This window comes from Notechis scutatus, chromosome 2, assembly GCF_049901735.1.
Source record: "Notechis scutatus isolate UNSWTSFEM ecotype Mainland chromosome 2, rNotScu1.2, whole genome shotgun sequence".
In the NCBI taxonomy this organism is placed as follows: domain Eukaryota; kingdom Metazoa; phylum Chordata; class Lepidosauria; order Squamata; family Elapidae; genus Notechis; species Notechis scutatus.
The window spans coordinates 150,697,839-150,709,404 of NC_142010.1; the positions used below are offsets into that span (position 1 = coordinate 150,697,839).

The 11,566-nt window shown below is 41.1% G+C and overlaps 1 protein-coding gene across 1 annotated transcript in view; it reads left to right on the plus strand.

The window, feature by feature from the left end:
• Positions 1 to 11,209, plus strand: part of TFE3 (transcription factor binding to IGHM enhancer 3) — a 34,158-nt gene extending 22,949 nt beyond the window's left edge. Inside the window, exons 3-10 of the mRNA XM_026676323.2 lie at positions 799 to 1,012; positions 2,233 to 2,502; positions 2,642 to 2,731; positions 4,296 to 4,413; positions 4,779 to 4,835; positions 7,911 to 7,986; positions 8,775 to 8,922; positions 9,021 to 11,209. Of these exons, the coding sequence (XP_026532108.2) occupies positions 799 to 1,012; positions 2,233 to 2,502; positions 2,642 to 2,731; positions 4,296 to 4,413; positions 4,779 to 4,835; positions 7,911 to 7,986; positions 8,775 to 8,922; positions 9,021 to 9,329 (1,282 nt within the window). The 3' untranslated portion in view covers positions 9,330 to 11,209. The remainder of the gene's footprint in view (positions 1 to 798; positions 1,013 to 2,232; positions 2,503 to 2,641; positions 2,732 to 4,295; positions 4,414 to 4,778; positions 4,836 to 7,910; positions 7,987 to 8,774; positions 8,923 to 9,020) is intronic.
• Positions 11,210 to 11,566: the final 357 nt, after the last annotated feature.

The window sequence follows — 11,566 nt, forward strand, 5'->3', positions numbered from 1 at the left end:
CTGGTTGTTTGTGCCTCGAGAGAAAACTCTAGGTTGATTTTGCTAGGCCAGGGGTCTGCAACCTGTGGCTCTGGAGCCACATGCAGCTCTTTTGGTCTTCTGCTGCGGCTCCCTGTTGGCTGATCCCACCACTGGCTGGCCCCTCCCCCCTCCGTCACTCCTCACCTGGCCTGAGAAGGTAAAGGTGATGGCAGGGAATGGAGACTGGCTCCATATTCCAGAGCAGGAGGTGACGCCCACCCAATCACACCGGTTGTTAAATTATTGCCTCCTGGTGTTTTCTTTTCTGTGAGAAACAGACCCAAATGGCTCTTTCAGTGTTTAAGGTTGCAGGCCCCTGTGCTAGGCCATCCACTGGTTTAGCTGTCCAAGATATCCTCAGGAGCCGGGCTCCTTGAGGGCTGTTGTCAGCCTGCAACCTGACAACCTATCTCAACAATTGCCTTTACGGAGCATCACAAAATATATACTGTACCTCCCATGTATACTATTTTAGTGCATCATTGCTCCATTAGTGGGAAGAAAGCTTCATCTCACAAAAGTCTAATCTAATTATGCTCAATATAATAGCCTGCTTTATTTATTTATTGCATTTCTGTTGTGCTCCATTCTGACAGGTCTTGGCAGCTTACTTAATGTAGGATATTATACACACACACATACACACACACACACACACACACACTTGTATTCAGGAGCTGGTATTCTCTTAGCAGTGAGGCTTCTTTGGAGAATTTACTGGCCAGTGAAGTAAAATGATTCTAATAGTCTCTCTCTCTCTCTCTGTCCTTCTTCCAGCCCTCCAAGGGCCCCAGCTCAAAGTCCTAACATGTCGTCCCGGGTTCTACTCCGGCAGCAGCTTATGCGGGCACAGACGCAAGAACAGGAACTTCGAGAGCAACGGCAGGCAGCCCAGTTCACTCCTGCACCCGCTGCATCAGCCACCCTGGCTATTTCTGTGAGCCCACTAGCTCGCCCTGCACCTGCCCAGGTGCCTGTGGAGGTATTGAAGGTAAGAGAAAAGAGGAAGCAACTCTGCACTGGAGGGAAATCAGGTTTCACCCTAGCAAAAGGAGCTAGTTAGAAGACGAGGTTGGTAGCATGTCTTTGAGATTGAGAGGCCGTCTGAAAGGGATTCTCCTTCACTTGAAATATTTTGCATATTTACAGAGTATACACAATAACACTGGAACTGCTCTTGGAGCCCTAAGGCAGCTTCTCTGCCCATCTTATTTTAGACCTGCTTGGCCCAAGTGCTCGTTCCATTTCCTTGCATCCATATCACTGTAGTCATGGGACAGAATGACATAGCCTCCTTCTCCATGCAGAAGTCTGAGAGCTACATTCCTTGATCGGGCATATAGTATGTCTTATTACATTGGACATCCATAGTTCAACATGTTTAGCTATGGCCACTCTGAACAGGAACTCCGGGAATTTGAAGTCCAAACATCTGGAAGGCCCTCGAGTTGGAGCAGACTGTGTTATTTATTCCTTGTGTCATGTTGCAATTGGCTCCTGAGTTACTGTTAGAGTCCTGTTGCCTTCTGCAACAGGTGGATCGAAGGCCGCAACTCCTGGAATTCTCAGCAATGCTCATCCTGGCTAGGGAATGCTGGGAGTTGAAGTACACACTTCTGGAAGGTGCCCATGTGGGGGATCTATGCATCAGGTATTCCTTGGGACAGCTGTGATTGGCTACTGAGAATCCAGTTCTTTTATTGGACAAAAGGAAAGGGGCATCAATGTACGTCGGTGTTCTTTATGTCACCTATTTGCAAATCTAATTTAAACCAACACAAAAGACATTGGCAAATTCTCTGAAAATAGATTGAAGTTTAAGCTGGTTGGATGTCCATTGTCTCCTCCTTCATATCTCCCAATGCAAGGCTACGCTGCAGGTGCAATAGCACCTCTTTATCCGGGGGTGCAAATTTGAAGTGTAAATTTGATTTCATTGGGAACAGCATGGAGGATTAGTTGTGATAGTAGTCTTTGCCTGACGGGCATGGCTCCTTCTGTTAATTTGGTTATATTTGTGTAGCTGAGGGTGAGATTCATATTCAATTTGCCAGCATTTAGGAATAGAGGTAGGCGTTTAGTTTTCTAAGTTTGGGGCGTTGCCTTCAGGATTTCTGTATGCTTGGAAAGTGTCTTGCAAATAGTTGAATGGCGCTGCCCAAGTGATGGTTGACTCATACTTTCCCCCCTCTTTTTCTCACTTGAATTCAGGTTCAAACCCACCTGGAGAACCCCACAAAGTACCACATCCAGCAGGCACAGAGACAGCAAGTCAAACAGTATCTTTCTACAGCTAGCAAGATGTCAACACAGGCATTAACTGGAACTAGCCCTGGTGCACCCACGTGCTCCCCACAGGCTGTTTCAGGTCCTGAGCCCCCACCTGGCTTGGCTCACCAGCAGGGCGTGGCAGGAAGCACTGGCAGTGCCCCCAATAGCCCTATGGCGATGCTCAACATTGGTTCCAACTCTGAAAAAGAAGTGAGTAGAAATTCCCCTATCACCTTCATATTCCCACAGCCTTTTTTGGCCCTTTCCTCCATTTTTGCTTTCTGAATATTTCCAGTAGCCCCCCCAATGTCAGATACTTCTGATCCCACCCCGCTCTCCTGTTTGTCAGATTGATGATGTCATCGATGAGATTATCAGCCTGGAATCCAGCTACAATGATGAAATCCTGAACTATGGTGGCCTGCAGATGCCCAGCACTGTGAGTAGTTTTTGGTTTAAAAAAAAAAAAAGAAAGAAGATAAATGGATGCTTAAGGAAAAGCAGTGGTGGTGGGAAACCTAGATTTGGAAATTAGGATGGAACAGGTAATTTTTATTTTATGTCCCTTGGTTTAAATAGAAAAAAAACCTTGTGACATCCTAGAGCAGAGGTGTCAAATTCACTTCGGCATCACGTGACATATCAGGACTTTTTACCCCTTCGCTAAACTGGCCATGGGTGTGGCCAGCAAGTCACGCATCCGGCCTGTGGGCCAGGAGCTTGACAGCCCTGTCCTAAAGACTGAGCAACATATGGTTTACATTTTCATAGGCCATAAGTTGACTTCAGCAAATGGAAGTTGGAAGTATTAGACGAAGTGGGGTATCAGCATCTTCTCTTATATCTTCTCCCATCTTTTTTTTTTGCTACTTAAAATACAGGATTTGTGCCCTAAATTTTTGGAAACTGTTCCATTATAATAAAGAATGTTGCCACCCAATAGTGGCTACGTACCTTGGGTAACTGGCCAGGGGAAGGGAAAGCTGCTGCAAAAATCAGAAGGGGGAAGGTTATTTGACCCATAGGCTTTGGGTCACCCATCTCTCTTTACTGTGCTGTAAGAGTCTCTATTGGTTTTGATCCACCAGACTAGTAGATGACTGCTCTGCCCCTCTTCAAATAGATCAGTTGCTTGGTATAAAATGTACTTGAGAGATGGAGAGAAGCAAGTAAAGTACTACAAAAACAACCGTTTTGAAAATATCAGTCATTTTCCTCCCCACTAACACAGTAGAATCAAACTAAATAAAAATACCCTGTTTTCATTTCATAAAGTCCCGCAGTTGATTCCCAAATTAAGGGGGTAATTAAAGTGGGGGGGGGGGGGGGGGGGGGGGGGGGGGGGGTGTTTTTTTGTTTTTTTTTTTGGTGGGGGGGTTGGTTTGTTTGTGTTTTTTAAAGGCCCCTTAAAAGGGGGGGGGAATATTTTGTTGTTCCGGGCTTTTAAGGAGGAGGGAAGGAACCTAATGGTTATTTTTAATTAAAAAAAAAAATGGGATTTTTTATTTTTTAAGGAAAGGGGAAATTGTTTTTTTTTTACCCCTTTTTTTAAAAGTACTTCTCCAGAGTAAATCACCCACCAAGTGCTTGATTTCTTAGGCATTCTCAGTAAATATCATTAACTAAAATTAACCTGTAGATATTTGTACATTTTATATACAGTATATATATTTATCTTCTGTTTTGACATCAAAAGAGTATAGTACCCATTTATTTCTTCATGAGAGCACATCCTATTGGCCATTAAAATAAGCCAACATGGAGTAGTGGGCAGATTATTGGACTGCACTGCACTGGGGAGATGTAGATTCAGACCCCCACTCAATGGGAAACAAGCTCACTTGGTGTCCATCCACAGCTCTTATTTTCCAGGTACCGCCTTCTGATCTAGATTGGGAGGCCTAGATTAGAAGGTAGATTAGAAAGTAGGCATCTCACAGTACAGCAAAACTTTCTAAGCTGCTGGCCTGGAAGTCCTTTCAGTTTTTTTCTGTTCTGCACAGCTGCCAGTCTCTGGAAACCTCCTGGATGTGTACAGGAACCCAGGAATGATGGAACCAGCTGTAACTGCCAGCAACTCCTGCCCAGCTGACCTGCCCAATATCAAGAGGGAGATGTCAGGTACTTAACTTGGAGGGATTGAAAACATGCCAAAGTTGAGCATTGAAAGGTGCTACATTGCAGGGATATATGAACACAGGAATATAATCAGAGTTGACGATGGTGGGAGTTTAGGAGGCAGAAGTTTAGGGTTTGCTCCCAGAATAGCTACCAGGAGGTTATGTCTCTTTTTCCACACAGGAGGAAAGATCAGTGCATTTGTTCCTTTTAAAAGTTGAAAGAAGGGTTTGGAGTGTGCAGTGGCACCATAATACTACCATATCTGGCATCTTGATTTCCTCTAGTCTCTAGACTCATGTAGAAAGTAGCTGGACATGGTGGGTGGCTTGGTTATTATTTCTGTCTTATTTTGTGCCCCTTTACAGAAACCGAAACCAAAGCATTTCTGAAGGAAAGGCAGAAGAAAGACAACCACAATTTAAGTGAGCGGACTCAACTATCTGTGGCTTTTTATTTTGGGTTTGAAATGGATATTTCAGTACTGGGAAAAAAGACAAAAGCATTTTCCTGTTTATGAGACCCTCCTTTATGTGCTTATTTGCTTATTTTGGTAAAAGAAAATTGACTTATATGAGGTCATGGGTGTTTTGTCCTATCTCCTCTGATTGGCTGTCTCGGATTTTCATCTTCTACACCAGGGGTCTCCAACCTTAGCAACTTTAAGGCTTGTGGACTTCCACTCCCAGAATTCTGGAGGTTGAAGTCCACAAGTCTTAAAGTTGCCAAGGTTGGGGACCCCTGTTCTACACAATCCTTTTGAATAGGGACAACAGGGCTTAAAACTTACAAACTTCTACAGGCAAAGCAAGTGCTTTAATCACCAAGTTCCAATCTCTTTGAAGTCAGCAGGACTTTATTCTGAGTAAAATGAACATGATGTAGCAAATCAGTTTTTTCTCCCTCAGGTGGGGGAGGTTTTTTTTTGTGTGTGTGCATGTATGTGTGTGCACGCACACACAAAACAGTGAGAAATAAAATCAGGAGTAAAATTTGGTGAAATTGGATATAATTATTCTATAATGGCCTGGTTTATTGTCTCAGTATTTCAGTGCAGAATTAGTTTGGTCTGCTTGCTCATCTTTAATTTTCAAAGCCTGAGAGTAAGATTCAAAATTCTGCAGGACTCAAAAGATAATATAATTTAAATGAGAAAATCAAGTCTATCAAATAAGCTGTCCATCATTGATAACAGAATGACACAATCTCTGTACAGCATAACTGTAATAGCAGTTATAAAAGGTGATGGCATGGCCAATAGACCTCACAAATACTGCTTTTATGATACAAAGAAACAAAGAATGGGAAGGGACTTATCATAAGGCAAAGTATGTTAAAAATTTGTAATCTTCTACAAGTAAGAATAAGCTCAGTAATTTCAACTTCCCTATATATGACACATTACACAGCAAGGCAGATTCATACGGCTTTCAGGAAAAGAGTCAAGACACTAATTAAAAACAACAGATGAAATGTCTTGAACAAGCAAAATTCTCCAATGTTTTATATTAAATATTAACAGCCAGCATAAATATTTAAATAGTGGCTAGTGGTTGGGGGGAGTGGGAAGAAGGGAAGGGGAGAATTCCAAATTCCCCTTCACAATATTTTTACTAAGGTTCTATTTTTCATCTGCCTTTTGTATCTTTTTCTCTTCATCCTTTTGTAATCTTCATCCTTTTGTAATCTTTAATCAATATAATAAATACATATTTTTAATCAGTGAAGCATTCCCCTCTATTTTAATTAGGGTGTTACATTTTGGGAGAGAAGAAAAGGTATTGTGTGCTTTCTTGGAAGAAGAATTTACTTTCCCTTTTTGTAAATGAGATTAAAAAATATTTAACTGAATGAAAACCCAATGTTTAAATTTCTATGTAGCATCAGGATTTTTTGGAAATCCTTTTCACGTTTAACATTTTTATTGAGTTATAGAATCAAATAAGATACAAAATATGAAAGTAAATAGGAAAACGGTGGGAGGAAGAGGGGGAAGAGAAGTGAGGGAGGATAAGAAAAAAAGAAATATTGACTTCTGACTCTCTCTGTTGCAGTAGAATAAGTCATTAACATCACAACTTTTTATTTTTTCATAATAATAGGAACCAGCCATTTCTATAAAGATCTATCAATCTAATTAATATAATTGGTAAAACCCAAAATCAAAGTCACACACTCTCAGCCCAACTCAACTCAACTCAACTCCTAGGGTTGTTGTGGGGAAAACAGGAGGAAGAAGGAGCATTACCTCACAAATACTGCTTTTATGATACAAAGAAACAAAGAATGGGAAGGGACTTATAATAAGGCAAAGTATGTTTAAAATTTGTAATCTTCTACAAGTAAGAATAAGCTCAGTAATTTCAACTTCCCTATATATGACACATTACACAGCAAGGCAGATTCATACGGCTTTCAGGAAAAGAGTCAAGAATGCCTTGAGTTCTTTATAAATAGAATAAAGTTGTGATATAAATTAAAAAAATAAATGAAATAGTAATTGGTATTGGATAACTTTCTCTCTGCCCCCTTCCATTCAGTTGGGTCCAATTCCCAGAGTCTGCCTGGACAAATCACTGCAGATTTCTTGACAAGGTTTTTCAGAATTGATTTTCCATTGCCTCTTTTCTAAGGTTGAAAGTGACTAGCCCAGGGTCATCCAGCTGTCTTTGTGCTAAGGTCAGACTAGAACTCACAGCCCCCCAATTTCTAGACTGATGCCTTAACTACTACATCAAACTGGCTCACTGAATAGTTTATGTTGTGCATAATTCAGTTCCCTGTTGATTATGGGGAAATAAAGAACTACAGAGAGCCCTATTTTCCAGCCACTGAAATAGTTTGCATCTTTATTTTTAAGAATATTTATACATGTTTGTCATTGCCCTATTAATCATTTCAGGCCAGATCAAAATTATTTGTAATTTAATGTTACTATGACAATAAGATCTAGCCCCCAATTTAAAACCGTAGTGTTAAAATACTAAGGCAAATAAAATATTTTGCTTGCTTTGAAAAAGATTGCAGTATATCTGAGTTCTTTTTAAAGATGCACCCCTGCTTAGAAACCCCCCTTTCTACTTTTCAGTGGCATTATTTGAATAACAGAAGCCCTTGGAGAACAGCCTCAGAAGAACTTAAAGCAGATTCATGTGGGTTGAGATTTTTGACATTTTTGCCTTTATACTGTGTTTCAAATAAATGTTTAGAACCATGAGGCTGGGAACCTTGGCCTTTAAAGAATCTGAGAAGTTGAATTTTGTGCCCAAGAAATAATTCCATACAATTCACAATGTATACCTAACTTTGAAAGAAACTTGGCATAATGGGGAATTTATCTAAGGAATGTTGAGAAGTTCATTTGGATGCTATAAAAGCAAACTGCTTTGCTTGCTGGAAAAATTAAGACTTTATAATGCATTTATCATTAATAGTTGTAGCAAAAGCAGGGGTCTTCTGTCTCTCAACAGGGCCTCTTACACAACTCTCTCTTTTTACAGTTGAACGGCGTCGTCGGTTTAATATAAATGACCGAATTAAAGAACTGGGGACCCTCATCCCCAAATCCAATGATCCGTAAGTATGACAGGTTGATGACAACTAGTTAATCAAAATAAGCTTTATCTGCAAAAAGGACACAAGCTTGTGTAGGCTTCATTGTGTATTCCACTGGGTTTCCCTGAGTGATGTATGTAACACGTTTTAAAAGGTAGATAAACAGAGTTGGAAGGGACCTTGTAGGTCATCTAGTCCAACCCCCTGCCCAAGCAGGAGACCCTACACCATTTCCAACAAATGCCCATCCAATCTCTTCTTGCAAGCCTCCAGTGATGGTGCTCCCACAACTTCCGAGGGCAAGCTGTTCCATGGGTTGATTGTTCTCACTGTCAGAAAATTTATTATTTCTAGGTTGAATCTCTCCTTGATCTGATCTGATTTTGGTATAAAGTCAACTATGATTATGTATTTATACAGTACAATAATAATCATAGCCAATGGTAATTTATAAACACGATTCAGTATGTGTAGAAATTATTTTGTGAACACTTCAGTAGTTGGTGATATATAATACTGAACACATTAATACAATAACATGGTGTGGGAAACAGTACTGTATATATAGAAAGTTGCTGTACTTTCTTTACCTTGAGAAGCCTGTCTTGGTTCAGTCCTTCAGGGGCTGTGGGTTTATCCAGGACTGAATGTTGTCTTTTGCCCAGGCCAACTGGGAACATTAGAAGTTTAGCAGTACAACACATTTGTAGGGCCCAGTTGAAAGAAACTACCCTTACAGAATCAAATGAAGTAAGATCTAAGGATGCTTAATTCCTGTTCTCTTACCTTCCCCTCACTGCATATTTTAGGGAAATGCGCTGGAATAAAGGGACTATCCTGAAGGCCTCAGTAGATTACATCCGCAAATTGCAGAAGGAACAGCAACGCTCCAAGGAGATGGAGCTGAGGCAGCGTAAACTAGAGCAAGCTAACCGCAGCCTGCAGCTACGAGTCCAGGTAGGACAGCTGCCAAGGGGGGTGGGGGGTGGGAGGAAGACAGGGCAGCTCAGGCCTGCTGCAGAGTCTCATAAGCCTGTCTGTAATTTCCTCCTCAGGAGCTGGAACTTCAGGTTCAGATGCATGGGCTGCCTTTGACTTCCACCCAGGGCCTTCTGGCACAGTCCTTGGGAGGAGACCCCATTCCACCCTTTGCGGAGCCCCTGGACCTGCCCTTTTCAGCTGAAGAGCTGGGTCTGGGTCTCGTAATGGGATCTGATGGGGGAGCCCTGGAAGATGTTCTCATGGACGATGGGACTGCGCTGTCCCCACTGGGTGCCTCTGATCCACTCCTTTCCTCGGTCTCTCCTGGTGCCTCAAAGGGCAGCAGCCGCCGTTCTAGCTTTAGCATGGAAGATGATTCATGATGGCAGCCCTTGGATGGAAGGGCTGGAAACGTCTTCACCGTTTTACAGGTCTTGTTCTGACCCATGGCAGACTGCTGCTTACACTCAACAGCTTCAAATCTTGGAGGCTGCTGTAGGCTATAACCTTCTGGAAGTATCATTCCTTTCATAATATTCTGTATTTTTTAAAGGTGTCCCTTTAACCAAATGGAGGGGGCTCGTGGTTAAACTTTCTTCTAGAGAAGGTGGGCTCAAACCGTGTAGTAGCAAACTTTCTTCTTAATGCAGTAGAAGCAGAATTTTGTTACAAATTGTAGGACAATTTGTATGTTATCTGCACCCATTAAGGCAGTGTGATAAACTTGTGCATCTCCTGTACCTATTCTAAACTTCCATAGGGTGTTGCTTTAATGCTGTGCAAGGAGCATGTAATCGCAAACCTTGATTCCTTCACTTAACCTTTTACTCTTGCATCTTTCCTGTATATAATTTGGGAAGAATTGGGAAGGGAGGGGAGGAAGAAAGTGGACTTCTTTCATAACATTTTTGGAAAGCAGAGAGCCACTAACATTTTTTAAAATGAGAGCTTTATTTTATATAGATATATTGGACTTCTTAATTTGTACCTCTTAGCCTTTCCCTGTCACTGTTTCCAAGTTTTACTAAACTGCCACTTTCTACTTCGCATTTAATATATCAGTTGCTTGGCACTCTACTTCATGATACGACTAGCCCATGTGGAGGGGCAACAAGACGGTACTTCTTGGAACTTCACTGGGCAAAAGTGCAGGGCAAAGAAAAGTAAACAACATTCTTGGAATTTCACATATAACTATTGAAGAGTCATGGCTACTCAGTAGGAATTAATTGCCACCTCCCCTGTTTTTTGTAAGATAAATGGAACTAATCAGGTTTTTTAAAACTAATTTCTTGCTTACCAGATTGATGTTAGCAGAAACCCAACAAATAGAACTGTTTGCTGATTTGTTACACTAAAAATACTGGATCTATGACCTGTTCTCTGGGTGTTTAAAAGAATGGGCAAAATTGTTGCAAAGACAATCATTTGGGCCTTCACTGGAAACTTTGTCACCGCCATATGTATGAATGCTCTTAAGAAGATATGATGAGCCTGTTCCAAAAGGTTATCTGAACACACAAACTGTTTGACCTCCAATATTATTGAATGTCTAGATTTAAATAGTTGATTGGCATTTCTGTTTTTCAGGAAGGATAACGGAATCTGGGAGGAACTTCCTCAGAGGGGTGGGATCTGAAGATGCACAGGATATAGACTGAACTTTATAGGAGGATGTGATAAGAGCCTTGGTGGTGCAGGGGTTAGAATGCTGTACTGCAGGCCATTTCTGCTGGCTATCAGCTGTTCAAATCCCACCAGGCTCAAGGCTGACCCAGTCTTCCATTCTTTCTCTCTTAGAGAGGGCTGTAAAGCACTATAAAGCGGTATATAAGTCTAAGTACTATTGCTATTGCAATAAGTAGCAATTTGGGAATGAGAAGAGTATCTGGGCAGCTTCCCAAATGAGATCTTCTTGAGCAGGAGACAAGGAAATGGGATTAGATGGTCAGTGTAAGTGAAATGTTGCACATTGGTATTTTAGCATGTTGGCAGGAAAGATGGCAGAGGACAGAGCAGCTTGGAAATTCAGTATTAGGTTGGACAAGTGGTTTCGGTTCTTAATGGGAATTGAGTTGGACTGTTCAGGGTATGAAAAAGGGGGAGAACTGCAAATTTGAGGAGACTCTTTTGTGGATTCTACATCCTTAATGACCCAGACACCACTTTCTACTGTTTTATTTTGTATGTTTAAACATTTACAATTACCAATACTAGAGGCTTCTAAACAAATAAATGAACAATGACCATTTTCTACAGCCAATTATGCCACTTGTTTCATCACTGTGTCATGCTAAATGTAAGGTGTCTGTTTATTTTTTTAAAAAGCCATATCAGGTTGGTGATAAAAAAAATATATCAAGATTTCTGATGCTGAAAAAAGGGATCTGGATTCAAGCTGGTGAAGACTCATTCGTGAACCTTATTTTACATAAAGGATGACTGAGAAAACAGTTGTTTCGCACTTTGATGACAATGTAGTTTGACCGCTGGGTTTCCAATTGACCACCATTATTTTAGTTTCTGTTCTAAAGTCAGTAACAGAACAACAAAAAAATCTCAGATGCAATTTTTGTAACTAATGTGTTTTGTCCATGCTTTTATTAAAGACTCAATAAAA